The sequence below is a fragment of the Prionailurus bengalensis genome, chromosome E1 (genome assembly GCF_016509475.1).
Source record: "Prionailurus bengalensis isolate Pbe53 chromosome E1, Fcat_Pben_1.1_paternal_pri, whole genome shotgun sequence".
NCBI lineage: Eukaryota > Metazoa > Chordata > Mammalia > Carnivora > Felidae > Prionailurus > Prionailurus bengalensis.
The window spans coordinates 52982926-52996880 of NC_057347.1; the positions used below are offsets into that span (position 1 = coordinate 52982926).

General features: G+C 49.5%; 1 protein-coding gene across 2 annotated transcripts in view; it reads right to left on the minus strand.

The window, feature by feature from the left end:
- Positions 1-13955, minus strand: part of SLC39A11 (solute carrier family 39 member 11) — a 342686-nt gene that overhangs the window by 133048 nt on the left and 195683 nt on the right. For both annotated transcript variants that reach the window (XM_043585143.1, XM_043585144.1), the window contains exon 6: positions 11857-12027. In XM_043585143.1, the coding sequence (XP_043441078.1) occupies positions 11857-12027 (171 nt within the window). The remainder of the gene's footprint in view (positions 1-11856; positions 12028-13955) is intronic.

Consider the following 13955-nt stretch of genomic DNA (forward strand, 5'->3'; position numbering starts at 1 on the left):
CAGCAAAGCAAAGACAAGTCAAGCGCTGGGCAAAGATCATCGCAAAGCCAACATGGGTCACGTGGGACTCTGGACATGATAATGTCTTTGAGTTCTGGGACGGAAGCAGCGGGCCAGTCTGCAGGAACAACCTGTCCTCGGGATGGCTTCTCCAGGTGGAGGAAAGGGTCTGCAGGTATTTCTCATGGCAGCCTTGGCCCAGTGCGGAGCTGCCCGGGCTGAGCACAGCAGCAATATTGTAGTTCTGACACAAAAGATGATCTGCCTGGTGCATGCGAAGGTAGGTCAGTGCCGAGGCTCGAGACACTAATCTCATTAACTAGCAGGAAGAAAGAGAACAGCCTGGCATTGAGCCAGTGGCCCTGACCTTTCCCATGTGCCGCTGCCCAGGGCATTCCCGCTGGCCTCCTCCATCCTCTCTGCTGTGGGTGGGATCACTGGCACCCAGTCAGTCCTACAAGGCCTGGGTTTCAATGTCAAGTCTGCGAGCAGTAAATATTATTGTTTAAACCGCACAGAGCCAAGAGAAACGACACCCTTGCTCCGAAGGCTTGCACTTACTGCTTTGACTTCCGGTGACAATGGATTCGTTCTGCACTGCATCATAATACGCGTGTGTATAAACTTCATCTTGTCTGCCAGACGGGAAGCTCTTTTGAGGCAAGGGCTGTTTTTTATCCTGTTTTGTAGCTCTCAGAGCATCTACATCCACGCCATCAGACACGGCGGCTACTAGCTACGTGTGGCCACAAAGCACTTGGGATTTGGCTGGTGGGACTGAGACAATGAATGATTTGTTTTTGTTTTAATTAACTTAAGTTTACATCTGAAAACTGAAGAAATATATATAATATTTTTTTTTCTCCACTCTACACAGCTTTGTTTTGAGGGGACTACATTTCACTTGAACCATTAAAAATTTAGCCTCCGAACTGAGTTGTGCCCAGAGTGTAAAATACACGCTGCATTTCAAAGACTTAGTGTGGAAAAAAAAGAATGTACAATGTCTCAATTTTTTACATTGAGTCTGTTGAAATAATAAGATTTTGACTATTTGGGTTAAATAGAATATGTATTAAAAATTAGTCTCGGGGCGGCTGGGTGGCTCAGTTGGTTGAGCGTTCGACTTCGGCTCAGGTCACGATCTCATGGCTTGTGAGTTCAAGCCCCACGTCGGGCTCTGTGCTGACAGCTCAGAGCCTGGAACCTTCTAGAGATTCTGTGTCTCCCTCTCTCTCTCTGCCCCTCCCCCGCTCGGGCTCTGTCTCTCACTCTCAAAAATAAGTAAACGCTAAAAAAAAAAAAATTAAAAATTAGTTTCACTGGCTTTTTACATTTTTTTAAAAAATGGCTACTAGGAAGCTAACAATGGAGACGCAGATTGCATTGTATTCCTGTTGGACATGGGGGATCTAGCAGCCTCCACACACAGGACGTATCAGTCGATTGTTTGGTTGAACATTATAAACAGATGACTGCACCACCTCTCACCTGGCCCCCAGTCTCCATCACAAACCAGATAAAAGTATTTTTCAGGTATCTGGATTAGAAATCGAATCTGTGCCCAGGAAACAAAGGAAACTGGAGACAAAGGAATAAAATCGCAAGTGCCAATTAATGAGTAACCTCCCTCCTTTTGAAATGGATTAAAGGACAATACAGTAGTAGGTTGTACAAGAAGAGAAGAATCCCAATAATGAGACCATCAGAATGCACTTCCTTCTTATCTTGATGGCAATGGGGTTCTGTGTTCTTAGCAGCCGAGGGAAAAAAGAAAAGGCATACACGATAAATTATGAATACCGTTTCCACAAGCGAGGCAAAGCTTTCTCAGGCGGTGCATTCTAAACTAAATACCTTATTTGGGAGCACTGGGGGATGAACTAGGCAATGTTCCCAGCAAAAAAAAAAAAAAAAGTGACAGTAAATGCTGTGGTGATTTTCACGTGACAGTTAATGTCCTTCCTTCGAAACCCGAGCTGAGGCAAGAGAATCTGTTCTGTGAGAGGGCTAAGCTGGCACAGACCAGTATGCTGGCTTGCTCGGGGGGCAGGTGTGTGTCACCCGGAGCAGAGAATGACAAGATCATCCTTGGAGTGGCTCTTTCCATCTCCTTGACATTAGACGTGGTGACGAGCCTGCTGTGATTTCTCTGCAAAAGCTGCCCCCCACCCCATCTGAGAAATCGGAAGCCAGATCAGAACCAAAGGGAACAAGAATGATGGCACCACAGGGGTGACCCTGTCCTCCCCTTAGCTTATTTTAACAAAATCCACTTATTTTCAAATTTTGAAACGTAAGGCATTTAATTCGTAAAATACGTTTGACGCCCGACCCCACAACCAAGAACACCTGTCTCGGGAAACAGAATGTCTCCCCTAAATAGAACTCGGCCCAAGGCAAGCTGAGGTAGGCTCTAGATAACCTGTGGAGTTCACATTGTTTTGCCAAGGGTCCAGGCCAGTGCCATCCAATAGAACTTCCTGTGATGACAGAATTGTTTGGTACCTGTGCTGTCCAATGTGGTAGCCACTGGCTGCGTATGGCTAGTCAGCACTTGACATATGGCTAGGTGTGACTGAGGATTTAAATTCCGCATTTTGTTTAAATCTGACAAATAAATAGGACAGCATTTGGTGGCTCTGGGATCTCGGGCTTTCTAACTCCAGAACCTACGCTTGTCTGTCCCTATAGCTACTAGCTGCTGTCCCGGACAGTGCAGGTCTGGGAGGACTTAGGAAAACCATGAGGTGGCTGATAACTGCCTGGCCTGAGTAGAAAGCCAATTGGAATTTACCAGAAACATTGAGTCTTCATACAAAAACATGTTCAGATTCTCTTGCCTTAATTTTTCCCTTTAATTTACATAATAGATGGGAGGATGACATAATCTAGCAGATGTGGAAATGAGTCTTGATTTTAACCCTAGTCCTCATGCAGCTTTAAATTTTTTTTTTAATTTTATTTATTTTGAGAGAGACAGAGACAGCCCAAGTTGGGGAGGGGCAGAGACAGAAAGGGAGACAGAGAATCCCGATGCGGGGCTCGAACCCCCGAAACTGCGAGACCATGACCAGAGCAGAAGCCAAGAGTCGGACCCTCAGCTGACTGAGCCACCCAGGCGCCCCAATCCTCATGCAGCTCCAGAACATAGCTCACGTGTTCCAGCCAGTCGGTAGGGCACAGGCAGGGGTCTGTAACCCATGGCAGGAGTTTGGTAGTGAATTTTAAAGTTGCCCTGTTGCACTGGGGAGGTGGGGGGGGGGGGTGGGCTGCAGGAATCCCAGTTACGATTTCACCCTTGGGGGATCTGTGCCAGTTCTCCTGCTCAAACCCAACAGCGTCACCGGGGAGCACGCTACCAGCTTCTGCTACGGTGCTCACCCAGGAACACAATATGCTGCGCAAAATGTCATCCCAGACAGGAGCCCAAGTTAATTATAATGTCAGGCTTCCCACTGAGACACAGATAATTAGAGGAGAATATTACAGTGTTTCCCAACTCCTGGGGTAAATGGGAAGCATCTTCGAATGTCACCTGCTGGAGATAGGAATTAAAGTGGTTGGAGATGTTCCACTGGAGACGCCCAAGGCCAGAACGAAACCGTCTTTCGGGATCAGAGCGGCGTGAAGGCAAAGTAAGAGGGGGGAGGGGGGAGGGGAGAGGACGAGGTGTTCTAGGCCCCGTGATATACACGTCACAGCAGATGACATAACGAGTGGCCCTGCTGGTGGCCAGCACTGTCACCTCACTTAACACCGAACCGCAAGATGGATTATTATTTCCATTTTTCAGCCAGGATCCTGAAACTCCCAGCGTCTTAGCTGAGGTCACCCAGCTGGCAAAGCATTTGGTGGCTCCAGGGTTCACGCCCTGGCCTTTCTGATTCTACATCCTGGGCTGGTCCCCTCTCCCCACACCTCCCTCCTTGATACATCAAAGGGCTAACGATTTGCTTGGGTCCTGGATTGTCCTCCCTTGGTGGAGGTGGTGGTGATGGCGACAGGTGCATGGGGACCGCGCGGGGGCTCACTGTACTCGCATCTGCAGAGCGCCCACAGTGATAGTCCACGTTTCCCCTGCCGAAACCTCCCTGCTGATCTGAGCTGCTGCGTCTGGAGTGACAATCGCACCAACACACCATTGTGGTGCCGCAGACATTCACATCTAATGTGGCAAGCTTCAAAAGGAGAAGCATTTCCTGAACTTCTCTGTAACTGGCTCTGAAAAACTCTGTGATCCGTCGGGAGGAAGAAAGCATAGCCGCCCATAGCGAGAGGCAGGCTGCCCATGCCTGCACATGCAACCGTGAGCTTCATCTTCTGCCTCCCTGGACAGCTTCGAAAATGTAAAACAGGGGGTACAAATACCTAACTCATACACAGAGGACACTTACAAAAGGCCCCGGCAAGTGGCAGCCTCCAGTATGACTGGTGGCTTTTGTTGCTGCCAATGAGTTGCAGTCTTGAGTGGTCTTCAGCTTACACATTAACTGAGCCTGGGTCCCTGGCTGTGCAGAATACTCCTCCAGTTTCTGGAAACAGAACAATGCGAAGGAGAGGCTGTTGCTTCAGTGTTTTCCCTGGAAAGCTCCCTTTCTAATAACAGGATTTTCTATTCAGTCTTTGTCCCAGGAAAATAACGAGTCAGGAAGCTGTTCTTTCTAGCTCTTGGCTCCTTCCTGTAAGCTCTAAGTTGCCAGACCGCTGAAGCTGCCCTTCCAGCACGTGGAGACCACACGCAAGGGTAAAGTGAATGCCAGGGACAAGACCTGGAACCTGGGAATCCCAGTGTTCATGACAAAGGAGACTTTGCAGACAGGACGGTCCTGGATTATCTAGGGACAGGATAACCAAACATAGGTTATATGGGTGGACCAGATAACCCAAGAATCTTTATAGGAAGGAGGCATAGAGATTAGACACAGAAGAGAAAGCAATCTAATACAAATCCTTTGTTTTGTTTCCAGCCTGTAATGAAAACCACCCAAACAAGGTTATCTCAGCCATAAAGGAATAACTGTTATTTCTACCCTTTTGTGTGTGTTTTGGGGGTGAGGGATGTTGAGGCAGTTAAGCGATAGAGGTTCCTCTTCCAAAAACCTTTTTTATCATACAAGTCATTTGTGATAGATAAGTTGATAAATCTCACAAGAACATGAAGAAAATAAAAATCAGCCCCAATCCCAGGAATAACCAACGACGGTTAATATTTTTAGTGTATAAATTTGTGAGATTCTGTTCCTTAAAAAAAAAAAAAAGCCCCACTCAAGCATTTCATGTAAAGCCACAGAATGTAGCCTAACAGGAACCGTTGAGTGAAGACAAGCCAAATAATTAAAATCAATTGTTGTGCTGTTTCTGGAGACACAGGCAGTGACCCCAGTTCGCTGTATGTCACAGCAACAACCAGCAAAGTGAACTTGGCTCTTGACTTTAATGAGAGGAAAATAAAAAGTGTGTGACTCATCTCGCCTCTTCTATGGGTTTATAAATAATTTTAACCACAAAGGAGAGCCCACTGTGTCACAGAGACCCACAGAAGCTAAATGCCGTCCCTTAGCCCGCCTGTGGCCAAGGGAGAAGGGAAACTGGGGCCCTTGGCTCTCAGATGACAGCCCTCCATCCCAGGATGGACCGTAGGTACCAAGAGCACCAGTCATTCCTTGTGCTGGAATAGACGCTGAGCTTCAATATGCAACATGAGGTCCTAAAAGGGAGACAGCATGGGGCTTCTTACAGGAAACTCCATCTGTGGTGGGGGTGGGGGGAGTGAGACCCCTTTAAATGACTGCCATTCAAGGTGATAACCATCACTACAGAAGCAGAGACAGGACATAGCAAGGCATCACCAAGAAAGGAATGATTTACACCGTTAAATACATTAGATGAATATTGCACTCTTTGTATTATTTTTCACAGAATCATCCAATGCCAGGGCTGAAAGGAATCGCAGCGATAATTTAACACACACACACACACACACACACACACACACACACACACACCCTGAGTCACCAAATGGAGTAGTGCTTGAAGAAGATAACTCTGGAAGATCCCTTTAAGCTCTAAATTTATCTTTCTGGCATACAAAATGATGCTATAGCACACTGTCGAGACCATAAGCTGCTCATGAAAAGAGATTAGTAGGAACTCGATTTGCTAGTTGATTTTTAATTCCACTCAGATGCACAGAGGGTGCTTGTTTTCCGAAGGCCCGGGGACCTCTGGAAGGCTCAGAGCCCTTCAGCCTGCCTGATGCCGCATGAAAATCACTTTTCAGAGACAATGCTCAGAAGGCGACAGAGTTGCTTGTGCAGAAAACACATCATTTCCCCGGGGCACCATTTTCCAAAGGACTCGGGCACCCCATCCCGCCTTCGACGCACATTGGCCAAGCCAGAGAGGGGGCATGGAGCTTGGAGGCGGCACATCTACCTGTAAAGACTTGAGGTCTGCCACACGGGCCGGAGGGGCTCACGTCTGATGGTCTTCCTCGGCCATTACGGTTTCTTCCGGAAACACGTCCACTGTTGGCACGATTGTGCGTGTTTTTCTCGAAAGTGGGGATTCTTCCCTGCTCTAGGGCTGTGGGCGGTCTCCACGAGGTCCATGAACACTTGGGGCTGCCTGCGTGCTGCATGGGAGGGGGTCCCCAGCTCCTCCCAGGTTCTTAAGAACAGCCGTGAGCCACAAAAGTTTAAGAACGTGTCCGCCCCGGGGCACCTGGGTGGCTCAGTCGGTTGAGCGTCCGACTTTGGCTCAGGTCATGATCTCACAGTTGGTGGGTTCGAGCCCCATGTCAGGCTCTGTGCTGACAGCTCAGAGCCTGGAGCCTGCTTTGGATTCTGTGTCTCCCTCTCTCTCTGCCCCTCCCCTGCTCACACACTCTCTCTCTCTCTCTCTCTCTGAAAAATAAACATTAAAAAAAATTTAAAAAAATAAAATAAAATGAAAGAACACGTCCTCCCTTGCACACATGTGTAAACCCAGGGCCTGGGGTGTGTGCGTGTGCCTACATGTGTGACCTCACACACCAGAAAACTCTAGTGGACAAGACACTCACTAACAAGCTTCCTTTTTTTACTTCCACATTAAAAAAAAAATTAACAAAATGTCATCCCTATCATCCCCAGGACATACAAAACTGAACCAGCAAAGACAAAAAAACTTCAAAAAAATCAAGTATCCTTTTAGTCACTGTGAAAAGTCTATCTTAAAACCTAGAGTCACGGGGAACGTGAAAGCTCTAGTTAAATTTTTAATAAACTATAAAGGATAATGGTAAAAAAGAGACCTTTTCAAAGGCAAGCTGGCGACAGACAAGCTCTTGAAATGGTTCCCATCAAAGGGCAGGAAGCTGCCGCGGGTAACTGCGGGCGAGTGAACTTCTCTTCCGACCGGAGTTAGCAGACTGAGGCTCCAGGGATGCGTCCCAGTGGGGCCTTGGGAGACTCGTCTGTTTGTATTTAGACCCTGGTGATGTCATCTGGTGTCCGGGGGGGGGGGGGGGGGGGGGGGGGGGGGGGGGGGGGGGGGGGGGGGGGGGGGGGGGGGGGGGGGGGGGGGGGGGGGGGGGGGGGGGGGGGGGGGGGGGGGGGGGGGGGGGGGGGGGGGGGGGGGGGGGGGGGGGGGGGGGGGGGGGGGGGGGGGGGGGGGGGGGGGGGGGGGGGGGGGGGGGGGGGGGTTCAACCGCATCTACGTGCCAATGATTCACAGGCGGCCCAGATTGATCTCTGCGGCCCAGACTCTGCTCCCATCTCCAAATTCGAACATCCGACTGCCTGATGGGTATCTCCACTCGAATGTCTGCCGACAACCAAACCTCGCAGTCCAAAACGGAGTTCTTGACATGCCCTTCTGCAGCCTGCCCCCGCTGGGCCATCCCCATCCCAGTCGAAGGCGATTCCACGCTTAGCCGGTCAGCCCTGAAACCTCGGGGTCCTTCCTGGCTCCTGCCTTCATCTCTCACCCCACGTCTACTGCACCAGCAAATCCCCCCTCTCCACCTTCAACAGAAGCCAGAATGGGACCCCTGCTCAGCATCTCTGGCACCACCACCCTGGTCTGAGCCACCTTCGTCTGTTACCTGCATTCCTGCAGTGAGTGGCCTCTCTGCCCGGTCTCTCCACAGCCGCCCTCCCCCTCCTGAGTCCAGTCTGAACTCAGCACCGACAGACAATCTTTTACAACACAACTCAGATCATATGCTTCTCTGTTCAAAGGTCCCACAGAGTGAAAACGAAAATCCTTACAAGTTCCAACTGGGGCAGGGCCGACCTCTCTGTCCTTCCTTTGTGCCTCCCACTCACCCTGTTCCGGCCACAGTGGACTCCTGACTACTCCTCATAGGTCCTCACGTGCTCCTGCCTCAGCATTCTTGCACTGGCTGCTCCCTCTGCCTGGAACATTCACTCTGCCCCAGAGAGCTGCATGTCAGACTCAATGCAAGGTCTCAGTGAGACTCACTCTGACTGCTCTATTTAAAATTGCAACTCCTTTCTGGGGTGCCTGGGTGGCTCAGTCGGCTAAGCATCCGGCTTTGGTTCACGTCACGATCTCACGATTTGTGGGTTTGAGCCCCATGTAGGGCTCTGTGCTGATCATTCAGACAGAGCCTGGAGCCTGCTTCCGATTCTGTCTGTGTGTCTGTCTCTCTCTCTGCCCTTCCCCAGCTTGTGCATGCTCTCTCTCTCTCTCTCTCTCTCTCTCTCTCTCTCTCTCTCAAAAATAAATAAATAAGCTTAAATACATACATACACACATACATACATACATACATACATACATACATAAAATGCAATTAATAAAAAGCAGGAAAGGAGGAGAAATTTCCCCTTGAACCTCTTGATCTAGGCAAGCCAGCCGCTCCCCAGGTCATGAACTGTTAACGCAATGCTTCTGATGAACCAACTAGTTGAGGTTCCTATGAGCCACTCAATCCTCCATACAGTCAAAAGGTACTTCCAATTCACCATAAAAGGGACACAGGTTGAACTTGAACTTGGGAACGCCAAATCCCAGAAGAAGTCTGTTGTCAGGAAAGAAGTAACTTTTGAATCTGTGCTGATTACGAATCGTCAAATGTCAGTGTCCACCCACACCTCCTCCTGCTAACACATTTTTGCTTCTGGCCTTAATCCAAGCTCTTACTGAAGTCAATGAACACGTAAATATGTGAACTCTGACTCTCCCTGATCTTCTGTTAAAATGAGCCCAGAAACAGTCCCAATTGAGCACACGGGAACACAGAGGGTAGTGGCAGGTGGGAGAAGGGAAGGGCTCCGCCAGAGGAAAGCTGATGCCCGGCTTCTCAAAGCCCAGTCCTATGAAATCTGGATTTTTATTTTTAAAAAAAAATTTTTTTTTCAACGTTTATTTATTTTTGGGACAGAGAGAGACAGAGCATGAACGGACGAGGGGCAGAGAGAGAGGGAGACACAGAATCGGAAACAGGCTCCAGGCTCTGAGCCATCAGCCCAGAGCCCGACGCGGGGCTCGAACTCACGGACCGCGAGATCGTGACCTGGCTGAAGTCGGACGCTTCACCGACTGCGCCACCCAGGCGCCCCGAAATCTGGATTTTTAGATCGCTTTTGTGTTCTTCTGGGAGACAGAAAATCACCACGGGGTACCTCAAGCCAGTATAGTTTACCTTATTTGGCTGTAAACCCAGTGGGCTGATCTTTATTCGTTTTCAACTTGTTAGAGAAGGAGCCTTGAGTGACAGCAAGGTAACAATTAACTATTACGACTGAAGAGGCAGGGTAAGTCCCTTCTCTTTTCTACTGATCAGAATTCAATAGGTTGAGGGTGACTGTGGACGTTTTTCAAGCCGCCCTCTGCCAAGTCTTTGGTCTTCCAATGAGCTCGCTAAAACTTTGGGGGTGAATGTGGCCAGACCCATCCACCAGGGCAAATCTACTCGGGTCAGCTTGGTGCTTTGGGGTCCCACATAAGACTTCCTCCAAAGGAATACTGAATAGTAAGCTCTAGAAAAACCAGAGAGTATGCCTATGGCCAAAAGGGAAAGAGCCAAGAGGGAAATGAGATTGTGAAGAAAAACTGGAAGGCAACCAGCCTATATGATCCTATGATAGAAATTCCTAAGACCAGGACAGAAATGATAAGGAAAGTGCTTCTCATCTAGGGGAAGACCTAAGTTTAAAAAGTGATTGGGGCGCCTGGGTGGCTCAGTCAGTTAAGTATCCGACTCTTGATTTCAGCTCAGGCCACGATCTCACGGTTTGTGAGTTCAAGTCCCCCATGGGGCTCTGCGCTAACAGCAAGGAACCTGCTTGGAATTCTGTCTCCCTCTCTGTCTGCCCCTCCCCCACTTGTGTGCGCAAGTGTGCACGCGTGTGCTCTCTCTCTCTCTCTCAAATAAAAAAAAAGTAATTGGACACATAGTGTTCTAGACAGGTTTAGTACATACGGGAATATAGGACATTGAAATTTTGATTCTTTAAAAATAACAAAGCAGAAGTTACAAACGTTGTAAAAGTTAAAAATGACTTCTGTGCAAGCAGAAGTTATGTCAAGTTACCTAGAGAGGAATACATTGGCTGTGGCCTTTTCTCCCACAACACTGAAGCCAGAGGGCAATAGAACAACGTCTACACAAGCTTCGAGGAGAAGAATGTGCCTCTAGCAAGCCTGGTCCAGTCGAGTCACGGCTGTGTAACAGGGTAACGGGTTGGCATTATGAACTGGGCAAGGGCTCAGATAATATATCACCCTGGGACACTCCCTCAGCAAGGTTATTCCTCAGACTCAAGTTCTGGCCCAAGGAAGATGGATCTGGATGCTGAAGAACTCAAGACTGAGGAAGCCACAGCTGGGAAGGAGGACAGGAGTATGATTAATGCTAACGACGGCGACCATTTTCCAATTGCTCATGTGGCCCAAGTATGGTACCAAAATCTGTGAACGTACATGTGTGTGTGCACATTATAGCATCTTATTTAAGTATCAAGATAAATCAATTCATTTTGTAAATAATACCCCAGTTATCTCAGTGGTAGCAAATGCCCATTTCACAGATGAGAAAACCAAGGCTCAGAGAGCTCGAGTCATTTGTCCAGATACACTAACTGGTGAATTCCAAGATGTGACCGACCCAAGGACTGCCTCAGCTTCCTTCAATTTATTTTTTTTATAATATCTTTATTCTTTTTCATGTTTATCTACATTCTCTAGTTACTCTAAATGAAACGTGATATTATTTTTGAAATAGAATGCCAGCACATTTTTTTCAATTAAAATAAATCCAAAGACACAACACGAGTTACTGCCGAATGCTAAAAAGGATAGGCCTCGCAAGGACATTTCAGACAGGTGTCCCACAGCAAGAAGGCACATAAGGCAACTATCAGTGCTCAGCTATACAGAAGTCAGTATTTTAAAAGGGCGTTAAGCAGGGGCGCCTGGCCAGTTCAGTCGGTTACGCGTCCGATCTTGATTTCAGCTCAAGCAAATCGTGACCTCACGGTCCGAGAGTTCAAGCCCCTGCTCCAGGCTGTGCACTGACAGCACAGAGCTTGCTTGGGATTCTCCCTCTCCTTCTCTTTCTGCCTCTCCCTCACTCCCTCTCTCTCTCACTGTCTCTCAAAATAAATAAACTTAAAAAAAATAATAAAAGAGCGTCAAGCGGAACCGGAGACATCCCGGGCTTGTAAAAGGTGCTCCCCACAGCAATAACGCAAGTTACAAATAAAGCCAAGGAAGATTTGCATTCTGTCCCCCACCCCCGTCAAAAAAGGACCCACGTCACGACTGTTCCAGCCGAGCAGCTGAGCTGACGGCGTGACTTTACCTTCGGGCAGGTGGCTGGACCGCTCGGGGGCAAGACCTCACCTGGAATGTTGTGTATGGTGATGGCCAAGATGAGCAGCGCGATCCTCCTCCAGCTGCCGCCAAGGGGCTGCGCCAGGTTCCCTCGAGGAGGCGGCGGGACAGCAGGGCCCTCGGGAAGACCCGCGGCCACCGCCTTCTTCCGCTGATAGGCCTCCCCGTTCTCACTCTTGTCTGAGCAAACAGAGAGGGACAGGGAGAGAGAGCACTTTGAAAATGTGCATGCTGGTCCTTGGCAAGCAGCAGCGGGAAGCAGCTTTCAACCCCGGGAAATGGTCCACTTCCTGACTTCCCAGGGGACCGCGGATTCTGTTTCTTTTCCTGTTCCTCCTTCCTTCCTTCACTTGATTCATTTTAGCAAACATTCGCTGAATAGACGGCGCCCAAAGTACAGGTACTGGAAGGGATAAAAAAAAGATGGAACTGGGGCCACCCCTAACAATGCCTATTTAAAAGAAACAATATTGAGGAGTGGCCAGGAGCTCAGCGCCTGGAGCCAGGCTCCCCGACTCACCCCTGACTCATGCACATAGCAGCTGTGTGGCGCTACACAAGCTGGTTACCGTCTCTGTGCCCTGGTTTCCTGAGTCACAAAATGGGACACTAAGAGGACCCAACCCACAGAGGTTCGTGAGGCTTAAATGAGAGGCTCCACGCAAGGGCTAAGTGCATAGGTGTGGACTGCGCTGGCTGTCCTGTGTTTCCTCTTTCCCTACAGCATTGCAGGGTATGTGACCCTCCTCTCCTCTTCACACCGCCTCATGGGAACCCATCCGCGTGCCAGGCCCAGCCAAAGAGATCCCCTCCCCAGGGCCAAGGGACTGGTAACGTGTGTGGATTCTCAGTCCGAAAGGTCATGTGAGGGCAGCCTGACGACCCACGAGGGAAGAGAGCAAGGAAGCAGCTTGGCAGATGACAGAAGGAAGGGGCTGCACACAGACACACAGACATGGGAAATCATGCACCCAGCCAGCCAGCTGACAGACAGACAGACAAATGGCAGCCTGCGTGTCGCGGGACATTCTGAGCCCCACGGGCTGACTACGGTCCCAGCCACTCGACTTCTTGAGCCAACCTCCCTTTCAAACATTCCTCTTGGGGGATATATTTGAAGGATGTCATTTTCTAGGCCCAGGCTGTGCCAACTACCCAGGGTCTCCAGGGTCATTTGCTCACTCTCAATGGAGGCAAATCGCCTGGGTCTGAGGCAGTGTCTAGACTGCGGGGCACAGCACGGGACGCATTTGTGGGAGCGGCTTCCTGGGGGAGCAGAGTCTGGAGCGAATCTCGGGCACGTGGCGGCACAAATGGAAAGGAGGGTCTCGCTATCACGAGTGAACCCAAGAACCTGTAAGTCACAACTCAGTGGTCTTGGACGGGACACGATAGGGCAACCATACATCCCAGTTTGGGCTCGCCACCCCGGGGGTGGGGGGATTGTTGGTGTCCCCTTTCACTCTCAAAGTGTCCTGGTCTGGACAATAAGCGATGTGGCTCCCCTGGCTGCAAGAAACAGCAGAAGCTTGACTGATTCTCCACCGTGTCGGGGAGGGAATGTCTGTTGCAGGAGTTAATGGTCATCAACTTGAAGGGTAGGAGGGACTCTCTGTGGTGGGCTCCTTCCCTTCCCTATGAACTTTCCACGAGCAAAAGAATTCTCATCTCTAAGCGGAAAGTTGCAGAAAATTTTTCCCAGAGTCAAATTAAGAAACAACAGGCAACTATAAGGACTCCTTTCGCCCTGACCATGGGGCTCTCCTTTACTTCTTTTTATTTTTTATTTTATTTTATTATTATTTTTTTATTTCTGGGAGAGGGGGAGAGAGAGAGAATGTGAGCAGTGGAGGGGCAGAGTGAGAGGGAGACACAGAACTGGAAGCAGGCTCCAGGTTCTAGGCTGTCAGCATAGAGCCCGACGCGGGGCTCGAACTCACGAACTGTGAGATCATGACCTGAGCCGAAGTCGGAGGCTTAGCTGACTGAGCCACCCAGGCACCCCTCTCCTTACTTCTTGGTATAAAGCAAAGGTAGGAGGGGGTTGATCTTAGCAACCAGAACCTCGCTACATAAACTTGACCGGGTCTTTGATCCTCTTTTCGGAT